Below are 16773 nucleotides of genomic sequence, written 5' to 3' on the forward strand. Positions count from 1 at the left end.
ACGGTCGCCAAGCAGGTCGCCAAGCAGATCGCCAAGCAGGTCGATGCAACGATCGGCGGATAGCACTATCAAGCCGATGCCAATCAGGCCGATGCCGGGCTGCATTTTCTTCCTGCTTCTGGTCATGTGAGTATCAGCCTGATGAGCGCCACAGCCAGTCCAAGCTGCGCATGGAGAGTAATCATGGGATAATACCATTGAATCATACCATTGAATAGCACCATTGAATAGCACCATTGAATAGCACCATTGAATAGCACCATTGAATAGCAACAGCCGGCTCTGTCTGGCGCCCCCGAACACAGCACACCGCACGGCCCCGAGCGCCTTGGCTGCGCCTTTGGTCGTGTCTGCAAGGGGAAAGTGATCCAACGTGCCAGGGGGCCATTGCCAGAGCATCCAGGCTGTCCATGTCGCCCATCTGTCCGTCCTGCAATGGGTCGCATCTGCCGGCGCTGCATCGGTGCATCTGCATGCATCTGCATGCATCTGCCCACCCCGGCCCGTATCGGCAGCGTCCATCTGGGCAGACAGGATGTCCGGCTCTCCAGGGACTGGTCGAGTGGTCGGTTTGCTCGCCTTGAGGCACTCTTCGAGACATCGACCAGCACCCCGAACGTGGACCTGAGAAGATAAGGCTGGCAGCCGAGTCGAGCCGAGCCAAGCACCGCCATCGGTCCTGCTCGCCGAGTGACCCATCCATATATCGTCCGGCCGCACTGCCCTCCCCCGGGTCGCTTGTCTCTGCCTCTGCCTCTACTGCTGCTGCTGCCCAGGACCCATGCTTGCCAAGTGCTTTGCCTGCCTCCCTCTCCGGCGACCCGACCAGCGAACCATTCTCGTGCGGGAGAGCGATTTCATCCGGCCGCCGCTCTCGTCGCAGGAGCACTCCATCCGCCCGTCGTCGCCTTCGACCAAATTCGGCCCCTGGCACCACCCCCTTGAGACCTTTGTCAATATGGCAGCGCACGAGCCCGACTGCCTCATGGTCTCGACGCTGGAGAGCGGCGAGCTGCAGCAGTACACCTATCGCCAAGTCTGGGATCGGGCATACTCGATCGCCCAGGGTCTGAAGGAGCTGGAGGTCTGGTCTCCGGGACTTGACGTTGTGGGCCTGCACTGCGAGCCCGAGGCGCACTGGGTGTTCTTCACTCTGGCACTCTGGATCCTGGGGAAGTACGTGCCATTGCAGCCGTTTGCTCTGATATCCACCACCACGGCATTCACTTGCGCTGCCAAAGCGATCCAGCTCGCTCACCGTCTCGGCTCGTCCGTTTCTGCCTTGGCAGGAAGCCGATCTACTTTGCCCTCAACTGGTCTGCCTCTGTCCGCAAGATCGTGAGCGACAGGTACCTGCTGCTGGACCGCTGGAGTGCTGCCGCTGCCACTTCGGTCTCGATGCCACTTCAGCCTCGTCGTCGCTGAAAGGCCTGCCCATCTGTCCATCTGCCCTTGGCTATCAAGGCTGCGCGTCAGGGTCATCCTCTATGCCTGCACCAAGCCTGGCCGCATCGACGGCGTTCAAGCCATCGACGGGACCCAGTTTCCGCTGCTGAACAGAGTCCCATTCCCATCGTTGGAGATCTGTGCTCCGGTGCAGGAATGCATCGCTTATGCAGCGACATCTGGAACCACAGGTACGGTCGACTGCCACCACGCCCGACAGCATCCCCGACAGCATGTCCGCTATCGAAGCCGTCTGATCCAGAAGACTCACGACATCTGCTGACCCAAACCATCTCGGATGCAGGCGTGCCCAGAACGTAAGGCGACTCATTGTTACTGCAGGCGCGCTGTGCTCGATGCACATCCGTCGATGTCAATGCCACTGTTTCGGAGGCAGCCGTTGACTCGGTGTGATTCCTGTGTTCGCGCAGATACCCGATTCCTCATCGCGCCGCCATCAGCGTCGTTGACAATTGGCCCCGACTCTACGGATCGATGGGAGTGACTCAGGTAGACTGGTGTTGGTGGTGGTGCAGCAATCGGCCGCCATGCCTGATTTGTTATTGCTTGGACTGACCAGATCTCGCATCGATACTCCCTCGCATCGGCACAGGCTCCTTCCTTTGGCGGCTCGGGGCTCGGTACCATCGTACCGACCCCGTACCTCAAAGGCTCGCTCTGGTTTCCAAAGCCTACACAGAGCGTTACTGAGCGTGCGCGCGAGTTGATGAGACTCTTTGATGCTGGACTCGAGATTGCGTTCATGGTAAGTCCGCCCCCCCCCAATACCGCTCAGCCTGTCCAAGAAACCGCCCCATTCGAATGTGCACACCGAATCTCTTGCACATGATCATGCGCTGGAGACGAGTCTATCGCCCACGAGTACCGCCAGCCAAGCACCGGTGTCTATCGCGGTCGATGGAGCCCTGGGAAGTAGCTAACACATCACTCCGATCCCGTCGGTTGTGTGGCTCGCTCTGCAGACGCCTTCGTTCGTCAAATTCTTCTTCAAGATTGTCATTTCCGACAGACAAAGCGCCCAGTGGCCGTTCGTAACACGGATCATCATGGGCGGTGAAGTCATTCAGACAAGCGTCGTTGACCTGGTGAAGAGGCACATGCCGAATGCCAGCATACGCTGCGTCTATGGCTCAGCCGAGGTCAGTGAGTCAGTGAGTCAGTGAGTCAGTGAGTCAGTGAGTCAGTGAGTCGATCGGTGACCGCGGTGACCGTGGTAATCGATCAGCAAAGTGAACCGAAAGAATGTGCAGGGTGCTGGGGTCGTGTGCAAGTTTCGTCCTCGGGTCCGAGCTGTGTGCTCACGTCCTCTTTGGCGGTCCAGACCTCCATCATTCAGCTGTTTGTCTTTTCGACGATCGAGCCCCAGGATCCCACTCCTGAGACGATCGTCTACACTGCCAACAATCCAAAGCACCGGTGCATCCTTCTGGATGAGCAGGGCCGCTTGATCAACACCGTCGAGCGCAAACGCGGGATTCTAGGCTTTGCCTTGCCCAAGGACGACCCCATTCAGCGACACCCAAACTTCCAAGATTCGGACAACGCACACCCACTAACGGCCTTTGGATTCCTCGATGACGGATCGCCCCGGGTCTGCACTATGGATGAAGTCGAGCTCCTCGGCGAGAACAAGTTTACCGTGATCGGCAGGTGCGTTCCATTGGAGTTGATGCGATCAGCTCGATTCGGCATGGAAATGTCTGGATCACGGCAAGTGATCTGCAGGGATATGTGCCCCCACCATGTTCGTGGTCATATCTCTGGCATGCTGTGGGGCCCATCGCCAAATCCAGTTTGGTACAAATACTCATGCACCATCCCATCATGGACGCAGATATGGAAGAAAAGTCAGAGTCAATGATACAGTACTGGACCTGCAGATGCTCGAGGACCAGCTCCTCAAACAGATCGGAACCATCGCCATCGACTGCAGCTTTGTGCTGGCGCCAGACTCCCAAATCGTGCTCCTGTACGCCCCAAAGAAGGTGTCCGGCACCCCGCTCACCTCAAAACAGATCTTGGACATGGTCGAGACCATCTTCAAGTACCAGAACCTGCCAAAGTTTTCTATCAGTCGCTGTCTCGAGCTGGAAGAGCTGCCGTTCAGCGAGTCCGGTAAACGCGACATGCAGATTCTCAAGAACATTGTCGCCCGGGCCGATGTCTACGAGCTGGCAACATCGTTTCCGTTGCTGCCATCGGACATATCGCTCCGAACGCAGATTGCGCGCAAAGTGTCGCACCTGGGATGCTGCATCCTCGAGATTGCCCTGCTCGATGGACGCGACTACGACATCTGCAGCGTCGGTTTTGATTCCATCTTAACGGCGCGCCTGTCGCTGACGCTCAAGGACGAGTACGGCGTCGATGTCAACCCGTTTGTGCTGCTGTCGCCTGGAGTCACCCCTCTCCAGATTGCCGACATGATCGTCGAGGCCACTGCCCATGGGAAAATGGCACCCAGGCTTCCTACGCTCGACCTGGCCAAGGAAGTTGCAAAGTACGACGACAAGACGGTCTCGGGAGCATCGCTTCAGCCATTCCGATTCTCAGCCGCCCCAAACAAGATCCTCCTGACAGGTGCGACGGGGTTCCTTGGGTCTTTTATCCTGTCCGAGCTGATGGCGTCGTTTCCAAGGTCCAAGATCGCATGCCTCGTGCGAGCCGCTGACGACACCGAGGCAACACAGAGACTCTGGAAGGATGTCAAGATTGCGACAATGTCCGCATCGCCGCGAGAAAACAGCGGTTCGGAGTACAGCGAGCGCATCGAGGCTTACGCCGGCAATCTCAGCTCCGAGCACTGGGGCCTGAGTCCAGAGAAGTGGAGGCATCTCGCCGAAAGCGTGGAATTGATCATTCATCTGGGAGCAGAGGTCTATCGCGCATGCTCATACGACAAGCTCGTCAAAACCAATGTTCTCGGAACGCTCACAGCCCTGCGACTGGCCACCACTTGCCGCTTGAAGGCCGTGCACTACATCTCGACGATGGATGCTCTTCCGTGGTCCACCAAGGCGTCGCAAGAGATCTTCCAAGAGAAAATGTATTCGGACTGGAGCGTCTCGGGCGGATACGCCCAGACCAAGTGGGTGGCCGAGCATCTCGTCGACCGAGCCCACGCCCGGGGCGTACCGGCGACGATCATTCGGCCCAGCGGAATCGTGGGCGACACTATCTTTGGTGGTAAGTGTCGAGGTATTTGGCATGGCCAGCTGAAAGAATGGACAGTCCCATGGAGCGTACTCGTCCTGCAGTCTCAATGGCGCATGCGTCCTGTCATTGCAACGGCACAAGCGCGCGTCGATTCGCAGCAACCGCTTGCTCACGACTCTGTGTGCATATCCAGTTTGCAACAAAGACGAGTATATCTGGAAGTACGTCAAGGGATGCATCCAGCTGGGCGTGGTTCCTGTCGCCGACAGCAACGTCAATTTGAATCTGGATCCGGTTGACTATGTGGCCAAGGCCGTCGTTGCGATTGCCGGCTCGCAGGCAGCCCTAGACCAGTACATATTCCACATCAACGATCCGATGAGAAGGTGAGCCGTTGCTTTGACTGTCGTGCTCTGGCGGAGCGGCAAGGCCGCAGAGGAGCCTGAGCACTTTACCGAGTCATCGTTCCTGCGCCCACTCATGCGCCCATCCATCTCGATTGCCAACACAACCACCGCTGCACCCAGATTCACGGAGGAGGATCTGTTCCAGATTGTGCTGGATATGGGCTGGCCCATTCGCTTCGATACCCGCGAGACCTTTGAGCAACTAACGTCAAGCCCAGACTGTCTTGAATCGCATTCGCTTCTTCCGCTTCTCCACTATATCCCCCGGAGAACATTCGTCGGTGACAATGCGCACACACGATCGGTTTTTGCGTCGGCGGGCCCGCCCATGTTCAAAGCGATCCGCCGGAGCCTTGCCTATCTCGTCGAGGCCGGTTACCTGCCGGTTCCGCCGACGCAGAGGGCGCAACGGGAGTGAAAGTGCGACGGACCGACTGGCCTCTCGTTGCCGTCTCGGCGTGACGCTGATTGACACATCGTCGACAGTGCTGCCGGTGCCCAATATACGATATGGCTTCCAGGAGCGATGATTGCCATGCGGGGTGGTGCTCTGGGGACACAGTGGCGGTGACGGTGCGCCGTCCACAAACCGCCAGCGTTCTCGTCGCATCGACCTCGGCCTCGACGCCCTTGCAATCCGCTGTGCTGCGCTCGGATCCTGGGCGCCGTAGAACCTGCTCGACGGCCTTGTCGAGCAGCCTCAGTCTCGATGTCGGATTTCAGCGTCGGATTTCAGCGTCGGATTTCAATATCGTATTTCAATATCGTATTTCAATGTCGGATTTCAATGTCGGATTTCAATGTCGGATTTCGGTGTCGCACCAGCGGCGTTTGTCATCCGGTGCGCCGCCGCTCATTTGTCAGCGGTTTGTCAGCCAAGCCGCACCGCTCCCTGGGTCTGGCGCGCATGACGCTATTTAAGGGCCGGTCGGCCCGACTTGGCCAGATCGATTCCGCATCAAAGCAAGCACCGCCTGCACAATCCAGCCCGTCTCTGCGACCTGCTCGCTCTCAGCCCCCGTATCGAGCCAACCGCACATTGAGCCCACCGACCTCCATACCGAACCAGCACACCAATACCATGACCGGCCTCGTCAAGAACCCCATCAAGCTCATCGAGAAGCTCTCGATCCCGTACAAAACCCTCGACCCATTCCTGTTCTGCGTCTACCACAAGGACCTGTATCCGCCCGGCAACGAGCAGATGGAGCCACCCCGACGCGGCAACGGTAGCGACTTTGACCCCAACCAGGACTACCGGATGTACCACGGCCGACGCATTCCCGGCTTCCCGCAGCACCCCCATCGCGGCTTCGAGACCATCACCGGTGTGATGGAGGGCGTCATCGACCACAGCGACTCGAAGGGCGGCGCCGGCCGGTTCGGCAACGGCGACCTGCAGTGGATGACGGCCGGCCGAGGCATCGTCCACGGCGAGAACTTTCCGCTCGTGAACCAGGACAAGCCCAATGTCAACCGCTTCTTCCAGATCTGGCTGAACCTTCCGGCCAAATCCAAGATGGTGGAGCCGTCATATGGTACGTGAGTGCGTGAATGCGTGAATGCGTGAATGCGTTAATGTGTGAATGCGTGAATGCGTGAATGCGTGAGTGCGTGAGCGATTGCCCTCGCTGGCATTTCCAAATGACCACCAGCGGCGCGTCCGGTGCGTGCAATCGTCTCGCTTCAGCGCATAGGCGGCCATTCCACTCGGTCTTGCATCGTTGCTTTCCTGCCAGGTTCAATCTTTGCTAATCCGACCGCTGTCGTTGCCTTCACTGCTGTGGGTACCTTCGCCAACCTCGCACGGTTGGAACGGGATGACATCGCCGCGCATTTCGCCACCGCGCAGTGATGCACTGGGGTGAGAAGATCCCGGTTCATGTCGAGGATGACGGCAAGGCCAGGGTCACAATCTGGGCTGGCGAGCTCTTTGGCAAGAAAGCCTTGCCGCCCACCAAGGACTCGTGGGCGGCCGACCCAGCCCACCACGTCGGCGTTTTCTTCATCCAGCTGCAGCCGGGCGGGTCGTTCACCTTCCCGGCCTCGAGCTCGGCCACTCTGAATCGCACCTTTTATGTCTCGGAGGGTCCGCTGGTGCAGCTGGCCGTGAGCGGCACCGAAGTCAAGGACATTCAGAACAACCACTGTGTCCAGGTCGATCCGCTGCAGCCCCTGGTCTTCAAGAATCCCTCCGAGTCCGGCCAGCCCGTTGAGCTCCTCCTGCTCCAGGGCGAGCCCATCAACGAGCCCATTGCAAAGTACGGCCCGTTCGTGATGAACACCCACGCCGAGATCCAGGAAGCCTTTGACGAGTACCGCAGGACCGAATTTGGTGGCTGGCCGTGGGACGCCGATGCCGTCGTTTTCCCACGTGAGAAGGGACGTTTCGCCATCGTCAACAAGAAAGAAATCCGGCCCTGAGCTATTGCTTTGTTTCAACAATATAGCGAGCTATTCCACGTACTCACAATGGACCGCGTTCACTGATACTCTCCCGTTTGGCGGGGACTGCCTCTGGGAGCGTCATCGCGGAAAGGGGAGGGGTGCTGGCGCCTGCACATTGAGGGCACGGCGGGCGGCTCCATATCGTCCCTCCGAGCCTGTGGCTACCAATGTCATCGAAGGTGACGGACGGATGTATTTAGGATCCATGGTCATTGGATTTGAAAATCAGGGTGGGCCTGTTTCATTTCTGTAAATGCTGTGGGGAGGGGGAGCGCGGCCGGGAGCGATAGAAATTTGAGGCGATATGCCATATAGAGGACAGCAACGGGTGCAGCGCAAGCAGGTGGGTAACGAGGGTCTAGGAATCGGAAGCCAAAAGGATGGGCCGTAAACTACGCCCCCCGCAGGGTCGGTCGTATTGCTCGACGAATCTAGTAGAGGCTCAGAGCACCAAGGGCAGCGGCAACGAGAACGGTGCCAAAGGGAACGAGCCTGCCAAGGGTCGACGCAGCAGACTTGTTATTGGGGTTGGTGTTGTTGTTGGTGGAGGAGCCGTCAGCCCACCGAATCAGCTTGACGTTTTGGACGTCCTGGTTGAGAGCCGCCACGACGCCATAGTCGGTCGAGAAAGAGGTAAAGTCACGATAGGTGGTCTCCTCCCACTTCTTGAAGTCAAAGAAGCAGACGGACTTGAGCTTAGGGTACTTGGCCTTGATGGTGTCATTGAGGATCTGGTTCCACCAGCCCCGCTTGATATCGGCAACGCTGCCGACGCCGGGGGCCAGCGGGAGCTTCTGGGTCAGGTCACCAGAGTTGTTGAGATAGACGTGGTAGGTGGCAGCGGTCTCGCTGATCATGAGGGGCTTGCCACCGGCCGTGGCGGGCTTGGGCACAGCGCCAGCACCGCTTCCGGAAAACATCTCGTAAAAGTTGAACTTTGCGTAGGGAGCAGAGTCGCCGGGAGCCTTGCCCGAGGCGCCGCCGCTGAGAATGCCCTCGAACTTGCCGGGGACGGGGATGTCGTTGGTGACCCAGGGCCACTTGTAGCCGTAGTGGTACAGCTGTCGGAACGAAGGATGGCGTGGATGTGTTGCATTGGGGGGAGGTTGTGAGACAAGAGTGTATGGGGTATCGATGAGCGAGCACAATGTATGGTTGGAGAGAGTAGCGTCGGATATACAGCGCCGGACAAGCAAAGGTACCAACGAAGCCGAGCCACTGCACAGTTGGGCCGTTCGAAGATGTCTGCGTGGCCGATGCGATGGCTGCAGAAGGACAATGCTGCAACAGCGCCAACATACCGAAATGCCGACCCAGTCAACATACTGGTCTCCGGGATAGAAGGGGGTGTACGGGTCGTCGTCGTCGGTGAGCTGGCCGTCGTTGTTGGTGTCCATGTCGGTAAAGTCCTGGGTGCCCTTCAGGGGGGTCTGGGTGCTATTTCCGAAGGGATAGCCGTTGGCGGCGTTGGGAGACCACACCCAAGCGACCTGGGGGGCAAGCGGATGGACAATGTTGTAGGCACGGATATACTGCTGCTTGTAGAAGCTGGGGCGCTGTCCATACTTGAACCAGTTGCCTGCAGCGAGCGGGAGACGAATCAGCACCGAGAGGGGGGGGGACCGCGAACAACACGACAGAGCCAGGAGAGGACCAATGCCGTGGACGATGCCATGGGCGATGTCACAGGCAATGCCATGGACGTGTGCGCTGTCCAAGTGTACACGGCGGGGCCGTGTTGGTGGCCGTGTCGGTACCGACGAGCTTCACTTTATGCGCGGCAGAGACGGCGAGTGCATTCGCAAGCATACCGTTCATTTCGCTGGCATAGCGCAGGATGACCTTTCCACCCTGTGAGTTGTACTGGGCGAGCTTGTTGCCGAGATCGCTGAGGGCCGCATCCGACACACCGTCGAGACTGTCGTACATGAACAGGGTAAGCAGCAGAACCGCCCCGGGCACTGTCTGCATCTGCTGGAAGATCTGGGTCGGGTCTTGCAGGGTCGAGGAGATGTTGAGGTCGGACTGGAAAAGAGTCAGGGGCTTGTAGTTCAAGCGAGAGTTGATGGCGGTGGGAGTGTCGCCGCCGAGGCGATCGTACCACGTTCCGCTGCAGAGACAGGAGTAAAGCACGGCGGGGCAGCGGTGTTAGCGGCAAGTGTTGATGTTGGTCTCCGGCAGGCGGTGTCGGCGGAGGAGGAAGCAACGCTGGCGCTTACAAGTAGATACCGGTGTCGGGCTCAAGCGGAGCGAGGGCCGAGACCTGGGACACACAGGCGCCCACGAAGACGGCGGCAGTAGCGGCGGAGGCCAGGAACTTCATTGTGGGCAGAGCGAGCGAGAAAACCAAGGAGGAGGACCAAGATGCCAACGAAAACGAGGAGCACTTGGTCGCCTGAGGGAAAACGAGCACGATTTTATGGCGGCCGGGCTGCGATGGCGATCGGCGGAAACGACACGGCCGCCGCCGGACACGAGCCCGCACAAAATAAGGCGGGCGACAAAGCCGGTCGGGAAATCGTCTGTGAAAGCGACTGTGAAAGCGACTGTGAAAGCGACTGTGAAAGCGACTGTGAAAGCGACTGTGAAAGCGACTGTGAAAGCGACTGTGAAAGCGACTGTGAAAGCGACTCTCCTTCTTGGACAACAACGACTGTTGGGAGTGCAGACTTGGACTCGGCCAGCAACAAGCCAGTCTGGCCAAGAGGCAATGCACAATGGTGGAGAGGCGGTGCATTTGCGACAACACAGCACATTGCATTGCATTCTGCACAACAGGAACAGAGACACAGCAGTACAGAGACACAGCCAATACAACGACGCCGCATCACAGCCCGCAGTATACATTTCGCGCTTTGGTCACACCCTCTGGCGCAGCCACTGACTCCGTGGTCGCACCTGTACAACCCGTGCCACCTGCATCGCCGTCTCCCACCCGACACAGATACGCGCTGCGCCAGAGCGGAGCCGAAGCAAACAGCGCACCGCCACAGCTTTCCGCATCCGTGCTCTGTGCTTCTCGGTCACGACCGTGGTGCTGGGTATGCTTGCGGGGCTGGTGCGCTGCTGTCTGTTGATGCTGCTGCTGCTGCTCTTCCGACTGGGGCTCCGGCTCCTGCATCTGCTCCGACCGGGTTGGGTGTGTATCGGGGCAGCGTCGAGAACGCCGGGGGATCGCCGTTTGCGGCCGGGGATTCGTATGGCGGAAGATACGGCTGGACCTCGGCCGGACTCCGGTCGACCTCCACGCTGACCATGTTGCGGACTCGTGGGCCTGCGCGTCGGTTGTGCCGTCGGGCTTCGCGGCCGGCTTCCTCGATGTTTTCAAGCCAGTCCATTTCCTCGGGCCCAGCGCGGGCCTTGAAATACAGGTAGAACTGGCAGCCACACACGGCGATGCAGCAAACCAGCGGGATCACCCACCAGAACGACACGATGCTCTGGGCCACTTCAACCATTGTGTCGTGTGTTCAGAATTGAGGGAGGCAGTGATATCGATGGCGGGACAGTCGACTGAGCCAGAGAAGCGCAGGACGGGAGGTGTCTCGGACGTCGACGATGTTTGTGAGGCTGTTGTGCGTCAGGGCCTGGCCGGGAATGCACTTTGTTGCTGCTGGCGTGGGAACGAGCCAGACGGGGGGTGCTTTGGGTACAGATGGCGGGGGCCAGCGGTGTCGATGTCGATTATCTTGCGGCTCGATATGGTGGCTCCTCGGTGCGCTTGTGGCTTTCTTGGTGTCGATGTGCAAGACCGAGGCGAGATATGCGCTTGCCAGCCCAGCTGCAAGAAAATCCAGCAGCGCCGTCGCGGCCGCTCGCAGAAACAGTCCGCTGGCGAATAGTCCTGCGTAGAGACCAGTGTCCGCGTGGACGAATTCCAGCCGGACCAACCTTGACAGGGGAGCAGCATGCCAATCATGCCCGCCCAACGACGGCCTGTGGCCGCAGCGACCCCTGTGGTGCAACCTTGCCTCCTGCGGCCGATGCCTGCCCCTGGCTGGACGCAGCCCTCTCCAGCCCGTCTGTGCGCTCAAACACACTCAAAGCAGCCTGCAGCGCATGCATTACATCGTTGTATATTGGCAACCCCCCGGCGGTGCTGTGATATTACAAGGAAAGAATAAATGTGGTCACCGCGCCGTCGCTTCCAACCGAGTTGGTTGGTAGCCAACACCCATCCGGCTGGAGCTGCCCGGCTCCAGAGCAACCGATCGACTCGGCGCTCCAGCCAGCGCCAGTGTGCAGCTATAGCGTCGCTGCCGACGTATTGTACTGCTTTGCCACGACCCCAGGCGGTGGAGGTACTGCAACCGGCGGCGACGGCCGGCACGGCGAGCTGTACCCTGGCAAGTCGTCCAACTGGGGCATGAACGGCGTCAGGGGAGTCTTGTCGTATTCGGCCTTGTAGACCGGGAGCGGGATTTCCGTGACAACGGTCATGGTCTGGGTCGGCACAATGTCCGGCAGCGGAATGTCTTCGATCTTGAGGGACCGCCGATAGATCCAGAGGATGCAGCTAAAGAAAAGAATACAGAGGATGGCCGGCACAATCCACCAGAATGGACCCGCCAGAAAGTCGGTGCTGCTGCTGCCCGTGCCGGTGGTCGTGACAATGTTGGTGTTGGCCATTGCGGCTGTGATGCGGGACTGATCAAGGGGCCCTCAGATTGTTTGCGACTGAGTCGAAGGCCGGGGACTTGGCAGACGGCGCAAAGTTGGATTTGGACTGCAGACCGATTCTGCGCGGCACGCAAGCAAGCCCGCCGCACAATGTGCAAGAGCTGTTGGTCTGTGTGCCAGATACTCTCGATCGACAGCCGGGTGTGCTCAGGAGCCGGCTTGCACTTTTGCTCGGCTCGATGCAACTAGTCTGCACCGAAGAGCCTGCAGCAGGGAACGCGTGGCAGATGGTTTCAACAGTCGGTTAGACCGAGCAATAGTCAGGAACGAAGCGCCTTCCGAGTCGATAAACTTTGGCGTTCCAGACTCGGGGACGAATATCACAGGAAAGGTGTGTGCTTGTCGAGCAAAGGGCGAGGGTGCAAGGTTTGGTGGAAGCAAGGTTGGAGAGTCATCCATCGTGCCCGACCATCCCGGCTGGTCCTTTTGAACAGCGGCTGGGGGCTCGTCCGCTCGCCGGCCAAGTGCGCTTCGGCATCGGCGATAATCATGATCGGGAGTTCCATTAGCCGTTCCAGCAAAGAACTTTCCTGTTCGGCCTGCCACGCCATCCAAGGGGCTGAATGCAGGCCCGCTCGTCTCATCTCTCCCTCATCGGTTCTCTTGCTGTCTGATCTCCCCCAATCACGGCATAGGATGCCCTCCCATTGACACGGCGGCTGGGACAATGCTTCCACCAGAAGCCGACTGCATTCCTCAAGCTGTCCACGGGCAAGTATGGCTGTCCATTTGCCGCTCCGACTCGCCATCGCCCAGCTGTAAACATGGATATGGCCAGATTCGCCCTCGTCCTTACAGCGTTTCCAATATGAAATGGGACACCCCCGTTTTGAGCTATGACTGTGTGGTTTTCTGGAACCTGAATACACCCACCCACTCATCGCATTCATGGCCAAGCAAGTATGTCCAAGGAGACCGAAGTGGTGATTGCCTTTGGGAATGCATCCTGGAAACAGGGGAAGGGATATGCATCCAGCCCACGGAGACTCAGGTTTGCCAAGTACTTTGAGCAGTTCATACACCACCAGAGACGACCACCAGACCGATCCGTCTCCAAGATCCATGTGTGCTCGGTGAACGAGTTCAACACGTCCCAGGTGTGCTCACATTGTCGGGAAGCCAAGCGACTCGAGAAGGTCGAGCATCTTGATATCGAGAAACCACACTTTGTCCGGAGCTGTACAAGCTGCCATATGCTGTGGGATCGAGACATCAATGCCTCAAGGAACATGATCTCGGTATGCCAGTCGATCATCGCCACAGGGGATCGACCGGGTGTATTCAAGACCATGCTTCCCAAACCAACCAAAACAAAGAGATTGCCAACCAGGACGGGAAACAATCTCACGTCTTGCTCACTGGAGCCTACAGTCAGTCAGCGGGGTTCAGACATATGAAGCCAGGAAGGAACTGTCCCGTTTCTTTCTGGACCGACTGTATGCAGCCAATGAACGCCGCATGGAACGCAAGACTGTTGCCAGCACCTCTGTAAATACACAGGATACAATTTGTCGCCTAATGCCCTATTTGTGAAAGCTTTAATCATGACAATGTCTCAGATTCGGCCGTGATCTTGAGCCGGGCCAGTGGCGGCACAGATGGCAATTGACTGGGGGGGGGGAGGCGCCAGCTCCAGAAGGAGAGTGGTCATGATCGCAGTCACAAACAAGGGGGAGGCAAGTTGGAAGGGATGGGGAGGCGGGTTCGAGAGAGGAGCGGCCGTTCTCAGGTAAAGTCAGATCGGTGCTGGTTGTCTTCCTCGTTTGTCTCCTGCCTTGCAGCTCGCCATGTGTTGACCGCGAAGGCGACATCGCACATCTTGCAGCTCAAACTTACCACGGCCGGGCGACGCTGATCCGCAACGTCAGCTTTCTTTTGTTCTTGGGCGAGCACAGCCCGGTCCTCAGTACGGGCGTCGGGGGTTATTCAGCGGGTTTGGCCTTCACAGGCAGCAGTCAGTATCGTCGTCGCAGGGCATCGTCGTCGCAGATACCACCATTGGCAGCACCGCTGATGATATCCAGTACGATCACCACGTCAACGTCCCCGCCGTCCAGACCACCAAGCAGCTGTTCGTTTCTCGCATCAACAGGTCGGAGACCTCCGCGATAGCGGCTTTGTGAAGCCCAGAGCACGCTGCTCAAGAGCGACAAGTGCTGCCAGTTGCCACGCGCGGCCGCTCATGAATACGACAGTCATGACGGCATGGTGATGCCGCGGCGACGTCGCAGGAGCCCTGGTGCTCCACTTGCTTCGCGAAGCAGAAGGACGGCATCTGTCAAATACCTGTATTTGTACGCCAGCATCATGCGCTTGCGGTAGAGCGCAAACTCGTCATCGGCAGCGGATACGTCCACATCCGCGGTGGATCCAACGCCGCTGTTGCTAGGCCCGACCTTGGTTCTGTGGCGTGTGGGGGCAGAGACGACGAGGTCTTGGTCAGTATCGTCGTAGCAATCCCGGCGGGGCTGCCGCTCTGCCTCGGATGCAGTCGAGACTGCCAAAAACACAGATGGGCGGACAGCGTTTCGACGCTATGGCCGACACTACCGATGTTGTTGAGGGTGATGATGCCATGGGGCCACTTACTGGTTGATCGGCGCCGTGATGCCCTCTTCGTTCTTGCCCAGACCAGCACCGGACCATCCTTGCTTCTGGAGCATCTTGAAGCCCAAGTTGGACTCATTCAGCTTGGCACTCTCGTAGTCTTCGTACACAATGTCCTTCTTGCTCTTGCCCTGTCGAGCAGCTTGGACCTCTCGCTGGAACCGATCGAGCACTTCCTTGGGAATAAAGTCCTGCAGATGATGGCCATTCGATCGCTCGGCCGCGTCTGTGAGACTCCGGGCAGCGTCCTCGGTCTCTTGCATCTCCTGCAGTCGTTTCTGTGAGAGGGGCGGCGTGATAGAGGAGACGGCGGCAAAGCGCCGCGGTTACATCGCTTGCCGAGTGGCTTATGGATATCGAAAATGCACATCTACACAGCAGCTCAAACAGATGCATTTGCACCGCAGCGCTGCTTCTCTCGCCCCGCAGCCCACAGGCTCTGTCCTGCGAATTCGGCAGCAGGTCTTCCTCCGAGACAGGCAAGGCTCATTCCACACAGTTCGCTGCGGTTCAGCCAGTCAAGCGAGAGCCGCCTGCGCCTACCTTATGCTCAAAGGTGCCATCTCTGGTGAGGATTTCGTCCTCGGGAAAGGCCCAGTTGCCGTGTCCAACGTAGATCATGCCCGGAAGTCGCTCCTTCGAGGTCTTGGAGTACTTTGGTCCGTCTTTTTGCATGTCTGGCGATGGGCGCGGCGGGTTGGCGGGCCGGTTCGCACGCGGCGGAGCCGGCAGAGCTGGCGACGAACCGACGCTGGAGTGAGGACCAGCATCCGAGTGGCCAGACGGCCCAGTCCCCCAGCGGCTGCGTCGCTTGTCAGCCGCGCCAGAGGAGGAGTCGCTTGGTGGTTGGGAGGCCGTGGCGGCATCGGATGATGTAGCGGACGCTCTGGAGGACACGGGCGACGAGGCCTGGGCAGGTCGCTGCTGGGTCTGCTTGAGGCTGGCCTGGCCTCCGAGCTCCCGCAGCTTGGATCGATAGTATCGTGTGGCGGCTGATTTGCTCTCGGGCTTGAGGAAGCTATGGGTTCGGCGATCCATCAGACAACAGCCAGACAGCGCCAATGAACACACCTCCCAGACATGGGGACGCAGCGGCCAGCGGACAGCTCGGGGATCTTGGGCTGGCCGCGTGAGGATGGATGGTACCCCGTCTGCTCACGACCGGTCCTTATGCTTACTTGAACAGCGGATTGTCTGGATTCTGCTCGAGCATGAACGCCTCCATCTCCTCGCCGTTCTTGGCGATGAATGCCGCCACCTTGTCGATCACCGCCCGCTCGCTCTCGGTCGGGACATCCGAGCTGTCGCTCACGGATGCCTGATCGCCACCAGAGGGCTTTGGTCGTTTGTTTGGATGCCCAACGGCCGGCGATGCCAAAGGTGCGGACGGGATCTTGGCACTGGCACTTGCTTTGGCATTGGCACTTGCCTTGGCGCTGGCATGCGTGCTGTTGCTGCTGCGGCCGTCGTCATTGTTGTCATCGTCGTCGTCATCGAGGAAGACTCGCGAGCGCTTCTCCGGCTGCCTCAAGGTCACCGTCGATTTTTTGAGGGTGAATGCCGACTTGGACGCCATCGCTGCTGATTCTGCGGATTCCCAAGCCGAACCTGCGCTCCTGGGAGAACGGGCGTGTTTGAGGCAGCACGCGGAAGCTGCACATCCAGGTCATGTGAGGGTATGTGCTGCGCCACGGGCGGTCCAACCTGGCTGGACACATTGCTCCACTCTCTGTTTCGCCTGGAGACAGCCCTCCTGCGATCGTGCGCGGCCATTCAAATGGAGGCCATGTCTGCGACGGCTCCAAGCGCGATGACGTGAGGTGGGCTGATGCGGGTCGAGCCGAGGCCTGCTGGGGGGGGGCAGTGCCGCATCTGCGATCGGATGGAACTGCATGCAACTGTCTCTCTGTGCATGGGCGGTCCGTGCATGGCAGGGCTCAGAAGAAAGGGATCGGTGCGGGGATGTCGACATCAATGAGAGGCTCGGCCCGCCGTCCACGTTGGGGCG

At 59.0% G+C, this 16773-nt stretch overlaps 6 protein-coding genes across 6 annotated transcripts; 2 read left to right on the top strand and 4 right to left on the bottom strand.

Moving 5' to 3' along the window:
- The first annotated feature begins 430 nt into the window (after positions 1-430).
- BJ171DRAFT_502736 (male sterility protein-domain-containing protein) lies at positions 431-5550 on the top strand. Its single transcript, XM_053110789.1, has 11 exons — positions 431-1176; positions 1290-1349; positions 1465-1637; positions 1751-1763; positions 1878-1956; positions 2060-2212; positions 2430-2606; positions 2789-3117; positions 3302-4653; positions 4817-5009; positions 5151-5550. The coding sequence occupies exons 1-11, from the start codon at positions 782-784 to the stop codon at positions 5446-5448; spliced, it is 3222 nt and encodes a 1073-aa protein (XP_052967108.1). The 5' UTR covers positions 431-781; the 3' UTR covers positions 5449-5550.
- Positions 5551-5989: 439 nt separating this feature from the next.
- BJ171DRAFT_458688 (RmlC-like cupin domain-containing protein) lies at positions 5990-7496 on the top strand. Its single transcript, XM_053108383.1, has 2 exons — positions 5990-6568; positions 6883-7496. The coding sequence occupies exons 1-2, from the start codon at positions 6112-6114 to the stop codon at positions 7452-7454; spliced, it is 1029 nt and encodes a 342-aa protein (XP_052967109.1). The 5' UTR covers positions 5990-6111; the 3' UTR covers positions 7455-7496.
- A 155-nt stretch (positions 7497-7651) lies between these two features.
- On the bottom strand, positions 7652-9954 carry BJ171DRAFT_502739 (glycoside hydrolase superfamily). The gene is made up of 4 exons (XM_053110790.1): positions 9698-9954; positions 9290-9588; positions 8780-9057; positions 7652-8539 (listed from the first exon to the last, which is right to left on the bottom strand). The coding sequence occupies exons 1-4, from the start codon at positions 9799-9801 to the stop codon at positions 7910-7912; spliced, it is 1311 nt and encodes a 436-aa protein (XP_052967110.1). The 5' UTR covers positions 9802-9954; the 3' UTR covers positions 7652-7909.
- A 329-nt stretch (positions 9955-10283) lies between these two features.
- On the bottom strand, positions 10284-11343 carry BJ171DRAFT_502740 (uncharacterized protein). Its single transcript, XM_053110791.1, has one exon. It carries the CDS (start codon positions 10934-10936, stop codon positions 10502-10504), a length of 435 nt encoding a protein of 144 aa, XP_052967111.1. The 5' UTR covers positions 10937-11343; the 3' UTR covers positions 10284-10501.
- A 380-nt stretch (positions 11344-11723) lies between these two features.
- Positions 11724-12107, bottom strand: BJ171DRAFT_581243 (uncharacterized protein; the record flags this gene model as incomplete). Its single annotated transcript, XM_053114091.1, has 1 exon — positions 11724-12107. The coding sequence occupies one exon, from the start codon at positions 12105-12107 to the stop codon at positions 11724-11726; it is 384 nt and encodes a 127-aa protein (XP_052967112.1).
- Positions 12108-14113: 2006 nt separating this feature from the next.
- On the bottom strand, positions 14114-16367 carry BJ171DRAFT_598626 (uncharacterized protein; the record flags this gene model as incomplete). The annotated part of the gene is made up of 5 exons (XM_053114852.1): positions 15944-16367; positions 15309-15783; positions 14748-15043; positions 14445-14561; positions 14114-14273 (listed from the first exon to the last, which is right to left on the bottom strand). Exons 1-5 carry the CDS (start codon positions 16339-16341, stop codon positions 14114-14116), a joined length of 1446 nt encoding a protein of 481 aa, XP_052967113.1. The 5' UTR covers positions 16342-16367.
- Between the last annotated feature and the right edge of the window lie 406 nt (positions 16368-16773).

This window comes from Polychytrium aggregatum, assembly GCF_025602895.1.
Source record: "Polychytrium aggregatum strain JEL109 chromosome Unknown BJ171scaffold_16, whole genome shotgun sequence".
Classification (NCBI taxonomy): Eukaryota; Fungi; Chytridiomycota; class Chytridiomycetes; order Polychytriales; genus Polychytrium; species Polychytrium aggregatum.